General features: G+C 58.3%; 1 protein-coding gene across 2 annotated transcripts in view; it reads right to left on the bottom strand.

Annotated features, from left to right (window-relative positions):
* Positions 1 to 12589, bottom strand: part of GAK (cyclin G associated kinase) — a 51308-nt gene that overhangs the window by 12537 nt on the left and 26182 nt on the right. For both annotated transcript variants that reach the window (XM_060013144.1, XM_060013145.1), the window contains exons 12-18: positions 9552 to 9601; positions 8870 to 9018; positions 8385 to 8507; positions 7549 to 7682; positions 4237 to 4431; positions 3802 to 3919; positions 3425 to 3504 (exon numbers count right to left, since the gene is read on the bottom strand). In XM_060013144.1, the coding sequence (XP_059869127.1) occupies positions 3425 to 3504; positions 3802 to 3919; positions 4237 to 4431; positions 7549 to 7682; positions 8385 to 8507; positions 8870 to 9018; positions 9552 to 9601 (849 nt within the window). The remainder of the gene's footprint in view (positions 1 to 3424; positions 3505 to 3801; positions 3920 to 4236; positions 4432 to 7548; positions 7683 to 8384; positions 8508 to 8869; positions 9019 to 9551; positions 9602 to 12589) is intronic.

Below are 12589 nucleotides of genomic sequence, written 5' to 3'. Positions count from 1 at the left end.
CTGGTAACAGGGCAGCCTGGCAGTGGGGACTGTGGCTGCCACGTCACTGAACTGCCCTCGTTCTGTGGCTCCGCATGTTTCGAGGGAATTCCTAAGCTCACCTCTGGTGACCATATGGATAAACCCTAGTTCCTCAGCTAGACAACAGGCTCCCAGCTGCTCTTATTTTATGCTAACGTGTTTGCATCACTTACTGCTTTGTGCCTATAAGAAGAGTAAAGCAACAAAGAGAGAAACACAAAAAAGAACGCTGGGGCCCTGAAGGGTGAGGAGTCGAGGGAGGGGCCCTGCCGTCCTCTGCAATGTCCAAGAACGGCCTCCGGGCAGAGGACGGGCCGCAGGAGTGGTCAGGGGTGGTGGTGAGGCCACAGCAAATGTTAGTTCTTACTTCCCTGGATTCAGCAAAATGGGACGAGCGAGCACGCGTGACCCCAAATCCTTCCCACTCCTCACAGACGCAGCCGCCCCTGTGCAAGGAGGGGAATGAGGGGTCTCTGCAGGGGCGAGGCCGGGCCCACGTGGGCACAGGGACAGTGGCCGCACTGCCGTGTGGCCCTCTCAGGCTCCCAGCCTAGAGGCCGCCATGGGCTTCCTTCCTGTCCAGGCCAGGTGCCCACAAGAAGACGACTGCAAGGGCGACGGCTCAGCCGGGCAGGAACAGCTGGCGCGGGGACGCAGGTGGAAAGCCCGGACAGCGACGTTGGCCAAGGGGATCCGGAGGCCAGAGAGGGCCCCGGGAGGGGCCCATCCACAAGGAACAGAGGCCAAGAAGCCAAGCAGGGAGAAGGCGCGCGGCCACTACGAGCTCAGCTCCAGGGCAGCAGGGCCTGGGGGCCCACTCCCGGCACCATGCTGGTGGCCACCCACCCCCGCCTCCCTGCCCAGCCCCGCCCCGGGGACAGCCCCACCCAGGCCGGGGTCTGCCCACCCGTCCAGCAGGCCAGTGAGGAAACAATGAGGTCTGTGAGCAGAGGCGCAGCCCTGCTGCCCCAAGGGTCCGGGGTCTCAGAGGGCAGAGGGCCAGGCCCCGCTGGACAGGCCCTGAGGGGGAGCCTGCCACGCTCAGCGGGAAACAAACGCATCGGCTTTCGTCCCGGACTGCTCGGCACCCCTCCACACTCACAGGAGGCACCCGAGGGATTTCAGATTGCTTCTGCAAAGTGTCCTCTTTCAGCCGCCCGCGGGGCACCCCTTGCCTTTCTGCTATTAAACCGACGAGTCCACTTCTGGAGGCACGACGTGCACAGCGAAGCACAAGCCTACGCACGCGCCTCATAAAGGTTATCCTCGTGGAACAGTCCATTCAGAATAAAACACTGTCTCTTTCCAGACCCCAAGAAGGGCCACGCCCCCAGAGGCAGCCGCTCCTCGGGCCTCCGGATGGGGCCCCACGGGAGGCCTGAGCAGGCGTTAACAGGGTCACGGACGTGACATCACAGCTCACTCTCCAACCGACTGCCGACGCCACGGGGGCCTCTTCTCAGTCTGGAGCCATCGAGCCTGAGGCCCTGGGTACGTGGCTAATGACGCCACGTGCACGTGGGAAGTGCTGAGGCAGGAGATCTTCCAAGTTCTCGTCACAAGAAAACATCTAACTCCGCGTGGCTCCCACGGGGGCTCCCCCCCCATTTCCTTGCCCTCGCGGCTCTGACCTGCTTCCCTGGTGATGAGGGACGTGCAGACTGGCTCAGGTGCTCGCTGGCCGTGTGCATCCGCCAGCCGAGTCCCCTGCCTGCTTTTAATGGGCATCTTTCTCTTTTCATTCTGTGCTTCTCTACGTGTCCATGTCTGACACACACACTGCAAACATCTCGTCTGCCTGAAAACATCTTTGATTGGCTTTCGCTTCTGAAGGATGACTTCACAGGAGGCAGAATTTCAAGCTGGCCAACGTTCTCCTCAGGCACTTGCCGAAGATGCCCCCGGCTCCGGCTCCCGCCCCTTGGTTAACAGGCAGCTGCAGTCTCCTTACTTTGAAGGTCCCTCCCCTGGGGGCTCCGAAATGGTCGTCTTTGGTTTTCAGCAATTTGCAACATGCTGAGGAAGGCGTTTCCTTCCTTCTTTTATATAAACTCCAGTTTGCTGTTTTCAGAGTTTTTGATTCTATGGTTTGACGTTTTTCATCAGTGTAAGGAAATTTTTGGCCGGTGATTTTTCCAACATTGTTTCTGGTGTGTCCTCTTCTCCTTGGACTCCGAACAAAGGCACGTCTGACCATTTCCCAGCCCCCAACACCCCTGCGACCCCTCTGTATCCATCTCTCTCTCACCATTGTTCGTTCCTGTGTCTACTCTGCTACCGGGCACACGGCTCAATCCTCAGTTCCAGCTGTGACGTTTCTCAGTCCGAGAGTCACACCTGCCTCCTTTTCGCACGTTCCAGCTCTGCGGTGAAATCCCCCTTGTACTTCCCTGAACACACGAGACAGTCAATGCCGTCTCCCGGCTCCAGCATCAGATTCACCTACGGGCCTCTCGCCCAGCTCTTCTGCTTGGTCTTCAGTCATCGGGTCTCTGAAGAGAAATGTCTGAGGACACAAGGACACCTGAAGCTCTGGGACTACCTTCCTCCAAAGGAGAAAAAACCTGAAACCTTAAAGCGTGGCATTCCTCGTCTTTGTCACGTTGGCACGTTAAAAAAAAAATACACGAGGTGCCAATGTGGAAAACATACTAAAAGACAAGAACACGGAAACTCTTAAAGGAGCAACAACAGGCAGAAACACAGACATGCCCACGGCCCACGACGCTGGCGCTGTGAGGGCAGCTGGGCGGCTCTCCCTGAGCCCTTACCACAGGCAGCCCTGGCACGGCACTGCCCTGTGTGAGCCCTCCCGGGACCCGGGGCGTCAGAGCTCACGGCCCTCCCGGGACCCGGGGCGTCAGAGCTCACGGCCCTCCCGGGACCCGGGGCGTCAGAGCTCACGGCCCTCCCGGGACCCCGGGCGTCAGAGCTCACGGCCCTCCCGGGACCCGGGGCGTCAGAGCTCACGGCCCTCCCGGGACCCGGGGCGTCAGAGCTCACGGCCCTCCCGGGACCCGGGGCGTCAGAGCTCACGGCCCTCCCGGGACCCGGGGCGTCAGAGCTCACGGCCCTCCCGGGACCCCGGGCGTCAGAGCTCACGGCCCTCCCGGGACCCGGGGCGTCAGAGCTCACGGCCCTCCTGGGAGCCCAGGCGTCAGAGCTCACGGCCCTCCCGGGACTCAGGGCGTCAGAGCTCACGGCCCTCCCGGGATCCAGGGCGTCAGAGCTCACGGCCCTCCCGGGACCCCGTGTGTCAGAGCTCCCGGCCCTCCCGGGACCCCGGGCGTCAGAGCTCAGCACTCCCGGGACCCCTGCCAGTATCAATCGCGCTGCACTTGTCTCCACACCAGCCACGGCTGGGGTCCTCTCGTCCGCCCCCCTCAGTGTGACACCAACATACTTTGCAAATTTCACAGTAGCCGCATTCCGAGGCACAAACCCTGTGTGGAACTGGATCTGGAACATCTTCATGGACGCCATCTGCAGGGAGAAAGCGAACAGAAGGCCCTCAGGCCGGGAGGGCAACGCCAGGCCCTTCACGGGTGACCAGCTGAGGCCCCACACGGGGCTCCAGGGCCAGGGACACACAGAGGCTGGGGCAGCGCCCTAGCCAACAGGCGGCTCCTTGGGCCCGTGGGGAGGCCCCAGGGCCACAGCCGGGCAGGCTAAGGCCACAGTCCCTTCTGCCTCTGCCACACAGGTGGGGACACAGAGCTCTCACTGCGCTTAGAGAACCAAGCTCGCCCACGAGCCAGGGGCCGCCCGGCGCCCGCTCACCTTAGCCTGCAGCCTTCCTCCCAGGGTGGACCTCGCGTGATAGATGATGATGAGCACGTCTCCCTGGACCGTTATGCCCAGGGGAATGACCGCTTTGCCGTCCTCGATTTTAAAATCCCTGGAGAACAGAACCAAGAAAAGCAGTGCACTTAGGTATAAGGTGCACCGTTCTGATGAACTGCGACCCACAGCGCCAGTTTCTTCTTGCCTCGCGGGTTTTTCTGCCAAATTACGTCAGGCGTGGGGGGAGGATGGTCCAGGAGAGGACTTCCAAGGAGCCACCCAGCACGAAGACCCCGAGAACTCCCCCACAGGCCCTGCCGGCCCCGCCTCCACGCCCACCGCCCAGCCGCAGCCCCAGAGCACAATTCCCTCCTCGACAGCCCCCAGAAGATGAGGCCGCGGGGCGAGGAAGGGCCTGAGCCCCGAGCCCACCTCATCTTGTCGTACTCCTGGGACGTGGTGGTCACACGCTCATCCCCCACATAGACCTCGCAGAAGGGCCGGCAGCCGTTCCGCTGCTTGCTGAATAGGGGCACGGGCGTCATGACCACGGCCTTCACCAGGATGGGCTTGCTGTGGGGCGTGATGGGCTCCTCTGCCACCATGTCGCACATGTACTCGATGTACCTGGAGGGCAGGAGGCACACCGTGTCACATGCGTGTTCTGTGCAGGAAAACGGGCCACGTCACATGCGTGCTCCGTGCTCAGCCCACGCACCGCGTCACACACATGCTGTGTGCAGCCCACACACCACACGTGTGCTCCGTATGTGCCCACATGCCACGGCGCGCACCCGTGCTCCGTGTCTCTGGAGCCCATCAGGTCGTCAGTCTTTTCTCAGTCACACGTAAGCATCTCATGCCATAAATTTCACTGAAAGCAACGTTCCGGTGTCATCTCATGAATCTTATGTTTTAATTTTCATTCAGCTCAAAATATCTTTAAATTTCCCTTGAGATTTCCTCTTTGACTCACCAGCTACTCATAGGTAGATTGTTTCACTTTGAAATATTTAAGGCTTTCCAAAGCCACCTGCTGTCACTGATTTCCAGGTTAATTCCACGATGGCCTCGGAACATATCTGGCATGATTTCTATTCTTCCCAATCTGTCGTGGTTTAAGAGCCCGGAACATGACCCTTCTTCCCAAGGGCTCTGCACGCACGTTGCTGTCGTGGGTACACTCCGTGGCTCTGAACCGGCCTGCCGACCTGTTCCACTGCTCACTGAGAGGGACGCTGCAACCGCCCCCGTCCTGCTCTGTGGACCTGGAATCCGCTCCGCCGGCTCCCTTGGTGGTTCCGCAGCTCCTCTTTGTGGCACCGCCGCAGGGCGTCCATCTCCCGCGCTGGTCTAACCCGTCTCCCAGGGAGGGGAAGGAGCCGTGGCTGGCTCCAAACTGACAGCAGGCGACACTCCGTCTCGCCACTGCACTCTGGCCGCTCCCGAGGTCCGCAGTGGAGACGGCCGCGTGGCAGGAGACCCGGGCGCCTCTCGCCGACAGCAAGAAGCCAGGACCACGACCCAGGTCCACAGCCTACAACCTGAGTGACCTTGGGAGCACATTCAAAACTGAAGGAGGAGGAGACTGCCCGAGTCAAGGCTGAACTGGACGCCTGACCCGCAGGGACGGGTGTTTCAGCAGCGGGGCCTGTCGCACGTGCCCTGCACACAACCCTCCTCCGCCCCCGCCGTCACTGCTACGGGGCAGGCCCGCAGGCAGCGTGCGCTCGGCGAGGGGCCCGGCACACAGGTGACGCTGAACCGGCTTCGCAGCCAGCCGGCCGCCCGCCTGCCTCTGCAGCCTCGGCTTCTCCTTCCTGATCTCCTGGGTCACCCGAGCACGTCCCAGGCCGCCACTCGCATCCTCTGCTGACGTAATGACGGCCCTTGAGAAGAACCTTCTCTGCTTGCACCTCCACTCCTGCCGCCCACCTTCCGGAGCGCCTGTGCGTGGCTCTCGGCAGTGTGAACGCCGGAAGCCAAAGTAGGTTTTCCGTGTGTGTGTTTTGTTCTGAATCCCACTTGGTGTCCTCTGAGCTTCTTGGGTTCAACGTCTGCCGTTAATTTGGGGAAATTCTCAGCAACGCCTCCTCCGTGCTCCCCCTTCCTGCTCCGTCTCCCCCGGGGGCCCCAGTGGTGCGTCTGTCCGACCACCTGAGATGGCCCGACGCGTGTTCCGGTGAAGGACGTCTACAGACCCCTCCGAGGTCGCGGCCCTCTCCGTTTGGGTCTTCCTTGCTCCCTCCCACCCCCACCCCTGTCATCAGAGTCTTGGACGCACAGACCAGCGACCAGCAACTCCAGACGTCCCATCACGGTTCCGAGTCTCATGCGAAGGCTGCTTCATCCGTATGTCCCCAGGAGATGACCTCGTGCCCCCTGAGCAGCGGCCTCCCCCTCTGACCTGTCCTGCAGGGCACAGACCACCCCCCGCCGAGCGCCCTGTGGGTGGGCGCCTGTCCCTCCTTGGACTGGGAGTGAGCCGATGGCTCTTCTCCAACAGGTTTGAAAAGTCATGCATCTGAAGTGGGCACCGCTCTTTTATAAGCTGTTGGGCCGGGCGGGGGATGACGCTCTCTACATCTGCACGTCTCCAAGGAAGCAGCCTGGGGTCTGCTGGGGGCCCTGGGGCCAGGCACAGACCGGCAACAACGATACTCTGCTGGCTCTGACCCCCGACTCTGAGCGCTCCCGAGCGGCACCCCAAGCTGCAGGCACAGTTTGGGAACCCCGGGTGTGCCCAGATTACGGAAGGTGACATGCTGAAAGGGTCGGCAGCCTGTCACCCATGCTCGGCGGCGCAGCCCTTGCTCTGCCACGCCTTCTGCACGATGGACAGGCCCGCCCCGCCCCGCCCCACCCCGAGCCACACAGAAGACACGACAGCGTGCCAGCTGTCTCGGGGTACACCCTGCCCCTGGGCAGCGAGCCAGTGGGGTGGGTCTCACAAGCAGGAGTGGGTCAACCACCCCACACCGCCATCGAGGCAGTGCAGCCATCCCGAGCGGGAGGAATGACCACAACGGCCCCTCACTGGCCTGGACGCCTTCTCGATCTCCCTGCCAGGGCAGGGGAGGGAGGCAGCAGGGCCCAGGCGGCCCCGGCTCTCCCCACTCTCGGGCCCTGTGTTGTTCACGCCAAGGCCCTCCCCACAGAGGAAGGAGATGCTCCCCCAGTACCCGACGGGAGTGAGCAACTCCTCAGGCCTGAGCGTGAGGCTCCCCCCTCACTGCAAGGTGGATGGAAGTGGGGAAGGCGGTCTGGGAGCAGGCAGTGGCCCCAGGGGGCAGGGGGTGGGCGGTGGCCAGCTGCAGCCCTGGGGAACCATTCCCTGTAAGTCATCAGCAGAGACAGCCTAGAAGCTGTGTCTCACGGACCCTGACATGGAGGACACACGGCGGAGGCGGTGCTGCCACACAGCTCCCAGATGCCACCTTCCCTGCCGAATGGAGCCACTGGGCCACGTGTGCAGAGGTGGCACCCAGGGGCTGCCCCATCGCCAGCGAGCAAGTGGCCTCACGCGCTAGGAAGGTTGGCGCCCAGGCCCCGGGCAGAGGCGCAGCCCCGCTGCTCCGGAGCCCCGACAGGGCAGAGGCGCGGCTGCCCCGACTGCGCAGGCGGGCCCGTGCTCCACCCAACACCGAGGTCCACACCCGCATGAAACCCTGCCATCTCCCAGCACCCACAGCTACGGCCTGGCCATGGTGACGCCGCACCCAGGCCCCACGGTGGACGCCATACCTTTTGTGGGACGGCCAGATGCCCGGCGGGCAGCGCTTCATACTGAACATGTACACGGCGGCCTCTGCGGTGCTGAAGAGCCGGCAGAAGCACAGGAAGGAGCAGACGGCCACGGCAGAGGCGGCCCTCCCGTCCTAGGGCAGATGCACGGGACAGGCTCAGGCGGCACTCACTCCCCCAGGACAGTCAGGGCCTGCGCCTGGGGCCGGGGCTCATCAGGGAACTTAGGAAAACCCACCTGATGAGGTGAGAACTCAGGGAGCAGACAGAATACAGGCTCCGCAGCAGAAGGCACGAGGCGGCCGGGCACGTGCTGCTCTGTCAGGGTCCCCACCTGACCTTGGTCCCCACCTGACCTCAGCGCTCGGCACGTCCATGCTCACCCTCGCGAACCCTCTGCAGCGCCACCCTTGGTGTGATGGTCACCCACACCAGGACGGCAGTACTGACGGTCGAGGGTGGGTTCTGGCAGGTGCCCCACTGGGTGTGATACCCACAAACCCTCAGCCCCAGGGTGGGCTCAGAGACGGGGTCCCAGGAGGCAGGCTGGCCTCCGTACGTGGGTGCTGCCACGAGGGGGCCTGCACCTTCCATAAAAGGGGTGGGGGGGACCCTCAGTGAGGACGGTCTTCTGCCAGAAGCCCCTGTTGCCAGGGACCCGGCCGTGACCCACAGAAGGTGCCAGGAGCCGCCTGCCGCAGACCCCGGGGCAGAACTGCTGCTCCCGGGAGTGGTGGGCGTCGGGGTCACCACTCGGGACACCCGGCCGCCCCCGCCTGACCCTCTGCATGTCCCCTCTGTCCCCTGAGTGTCCCAGGGCGGGGCAGCTTGCTCACCACGCAGTGCACCACGCAGACGTTCCCGGGGTCCTGGCGCAGCCAGGCGTGCATGTTCCTGCAGAGGCTGTACAGGCTACGGAGGCTCGGGGCCCGTCGGGCTGCCCAGCCACACTCGGAGACCTGCAGAGAGGGCAGCTCGCCAGCCGGGGCGCAGACACACGGGCCCCACCCAAAGCACCCCACCACCCCCAAACCAAGCGCCGCCCCCCGCCCCCCAGGCGCGCGACAGGACTCGGGAGCCAGGCTCTGGCAGACGTGGCAGAAGGAGCGCAGCACCCGCCCTGTCTGCGCTCAGGGTCAGTATAAATACTGTAAAAAGCGTCCACGCCCCGCGTGTTTATCCGCCAAGGAAACTGCGTGGTCTCGTGTTCCCTCTGGAGGCACCTCAGGCTCAGCGATCCTCAAGACCCCGCCCCTTCTGCGCAGTGTCAGGGGAGGACCAGCGCCACACGAGGCTGAGCGAAGCCAGAGCCCGTGCTCACCCGGTTGTGGAACTTGGAGGCCCGGTACGTCCTCAGGGACAGGTTGTAGACAGCGTAGCGGCCCGGGTGCTTCGCGTCCAGAAACAACCGCACGTCTTCGATGTTGTTCTTGATGGCCGACTCCACACCTTCCGCCGGGAATGACATCACTGCAAGAGTGGAGCCCCCGCAACCTCTACAACCACAGGCCAGATGCTCGGGCACACGCGGGGCCTGCTCCTCGTGGCCGCTGACCCGAAGGTACAGTGAGTCCTGAGAAGGGGCGGAGCAGCGGCCTACAAGCCCCGCCCCACCGCCCGTCAGATCCTCTGGGATCCCCAGATGGTGCCCCGAGACCCTCCTGAGACGCAGCTTCTGCCGCAGAGCCTGAAGCACCACAGGAGCTCCCCAAGCGTCTGGACTGTGGTTTCTGCCTGGAGACCCACATTTTAGTATGTGTGGCCTCGCATTATCTCCCTCATGACCTCAGCGTTTCAGAAGGTTCCAGACCAGGGGAGAAGCTGGGTTGACACTGGCGTTATCCACCGCAGGGCCTAGAGGCACACTGGATGCAGGGGTGGACACCCTAGGCCACATCTCGGGCAAGGGAGTGGCTGCCCAAGAGGCCAGAATCCCACGCACCACCCTCACACAGGAGAGCGCCAGAAGTTCACCCTTAGTTAAAGCTGGCAAACAAACGCACCTGCAATTCTGGACGTGATGTAAGAAAGATCCAAATCTCCCTTCGCATAACTGGAATTAAAAACAGAAGGGCACTTGGTTATTATAGGAAATGTCTACGGTTAACTCACAAGAGCTTAAACGGAAGCAAGTCCCTGAGAGGCCAGGGTGTGTGGGGGGTGGCCCTCACCGCTCAGGCTGCAGCTCCCAGGGACACCGTATGTGCACGTGTCAGTGTGCCCGTGTGTACCTGGGTGACTGCGTGCATGCACATGTGGGCACGTGTGGAGCCGACATCTACCTAAGAGGTGGATGAGAAATTATAAACTGCAAGGGGTGGAGAGGCGGGGGTCCCGATCGGAAGGGTCTTTAATTCTCTTACTACCAGAAGGTGGGACATAAGGAGCTGGTTTGGGAGAGAGATGACAACAAAAATGGAAGACAGAGTTTTCTGACCCAGTACAAAATGTCTGGCTAATGAGAAAAAATTACAAGGCACATGGAATGGCAAAAAGCAGAATCTGAAGAGACAGAACACGCATCAGAACCAGATGTGTCAGGATGCTGGGATTATCAGACAGGGACTGAAAACAACAGTGGTCAACGTGCTGAGGGCTCTAATGGGTAAAGTAGACAGCATGCAGGACATGAGGGGAATGTGAGCAGAGAGGTGGAAATCCTAAGGAAGAGCCAAAAAGAAACGCCAGAGATCAGAGCCCTGCAGCAGAAATGAAGGCTGCCTTTGACGGGCTGATTAGAGTGGACACGGCTGAGGAAGGAACCTCTGAGCGAAAGGACACCTCGACAGAGTCCCTGAAAACCCAAAAGCAAAGGGAAAAGCCTGTAAAGAACAGAACAGAACATCTAAGGCCTGTGGGGCGAAGGTGTGACACAATGGGGAATCCAGAAGGAGAAGAGAGGGAAGAACAGAAGAAATACTGAAACATTTTAACTGAGAATTTCCCCAAATCAATGTCAGACACCAAACCACAGATCCAGGAAGCCCAGAGAACACCCAGCAGGACAAATGCTGGGAAGACTACACCTGGGCATGTCGGTTTCAACTTAGAGAGAATCAAAGATAAAGAAAAAAATCCCAAAGGAGCTGGGGGGTGGGAGGGGAGGGGGACACTACCTACAGGGGAACTGAGATAAGAATCACATCTGACCTCTCCTTAGAAACCATGCAAGCAAAGAGTGAAGCGAGATATTTACAGTGTTGAGAGAAAAACCAGCAGCCCAGGATTCTGTACCCTGAGAAATTATCCTCCAGAAGTGAGAAGTAAAGACTTTCTCAGAGAGAAATTGGGGGAATTTGTTGCCAGTAGATCTACCTTCTAGAAATGTTAAAAAAAAGTTCCTTAGAAAGAAGGAAAACGATAAAGGTCGGAAACTCAGATCTACTAAGGAAAGGAAGAGCATCCAAGAAGAAATAAGTGAAAGTAAAATAAAGATGTTTATTTTTCTTATTTTTAATTTATCTAATAAGTTTGTTCAAAATAATAATGGCAACAATACACCCGATAGGTATGCCTATGTACGTATTTCACGTATAGACACACATACTCAAGCGTGCCTGTGTACAAGTGAAATGAACAACAATGATACGAGAGCCAGGAGAAAGGAATTAGGATTTCTGTGGCATTATGAAGCACACCCACTGCCTGGGAAGTGATAATATGCTATTTGAAAGTGAACTTGGGTTAGCTGGTAAATGGGCACACTCTAGGGAGACCACTGAAAACAGCAGAAGAAGTATAACTGATAAGGTCGAAAGGAGAGAAAAGGGATCATATAAAATGCTCAATTGAAACCACAGAAGATAGGAAAAGAGTGGAAGACAAAAAAACACCAAAGAACAACGGCGAAGACTAGAAAACAGTAACAAATAGGGAGGCTATTAATCCAACCCCAGGTGCCGCAGAGACACTGCGGGCTGGCTGCAGCCCTGTGCAGTGAAGCAAAGGGGCCATGCGGACGGACGTTTTGGTTCCCAGCGCGTCTAAATGCTACGTTTACGCAACACTGTGGCCTATTAATGCAACAGTGTTATGCCCAAAAGACAGTGCCCATCCCTTTAATTAAAAATGCTTTATTGCTAAGAAATGCTACCCATTGTCTGAGCCTTCAGTGAGTCTCAGCAGTAACATCAAAGAGCACTGATTACAGATCCCATAACAAATACAATAATGAGCAAATGTTTGAAGTACTTCAAGAATTACCAAAACGGGACACAGAGACACAAGGTGAGCAGACGCTGTTGGAAAAAGGTGCCGACAGACTCGCTTGACGCAGGGCGGCCACAGACCCTCACTGCGTTCTAAGTGCAGTAAAGCGGGGTCGGCCTGTGTACCAATAAACACTTTAAGCACCAATGGTCTAAACACACCAATCAACACAGGGCTTGTCAGAGTGGATCAAAATATATGGCCCAACGACGCTGTCTACAAAGTAACATGAAGCTGAGCATCTCCTTGTAGTTTACTCATAGTTTGTCCTCTGTTAATTTCCTTTATGCGTTTTTCCGTTTTCCTATTAATTTTCATAATCCACTGTATATAACGGATACTATTCGTTTTGTGAGCTACATAGTTTGAACCTATTTACTCCCAATCAGTGCCACATCTTTTTGTTAAAGAAACGTGTTTTTTCAAGGAACAGAGAATTTTTAAGTTAGTTAAATTTATTAACCATTTTCTCCATGGCTTATATATATTTTTTCACATTTAAGATATCTTCCTTACTCTGGTGTTATAAAAATGTTCCTCTAAATTTTATTAGTTTTTCCTAAGAAATTGCCTTTCACAATTAGATCTTTTAACAAATCAGAGCTACTGCATTTGGCTGTTATTAGACGGGACCCAATTTTCTCTTCTTCTACACAGCTCCCCATGGTCTCAGCAACACAGACCCGTTGGTCTGTTATTTTTTTTAGACTGACATTTCGTGTTTCATACTATCCCTACCTAAGTACATGTCAAGCGTGAGTCTAAACGCTTGTAACAACACAACAGATGTTTGAAAAAAATTGGTAAAGAACAGAGTTTGTCTCTTCTTATT

Source organism: Delphinus delphis, chromosome 5 (genome assembly GCF_949987515.2).
Source record: "Delphinus delphis chromosome 5, mDelDel1.2, whole genome shotgun sequence".
Lineage (NCBI taxonomy): Eukaryota > Metazoa > Chordata > Mammalia > Artiodactyla > Delphinidae > Delphinus > Delphinus delphis.
The sequence above is the reverse complement of the archived record's forward strand: the minus strand, read 5'-3'. Positions and strand labels throughout refer to the sequence as shown.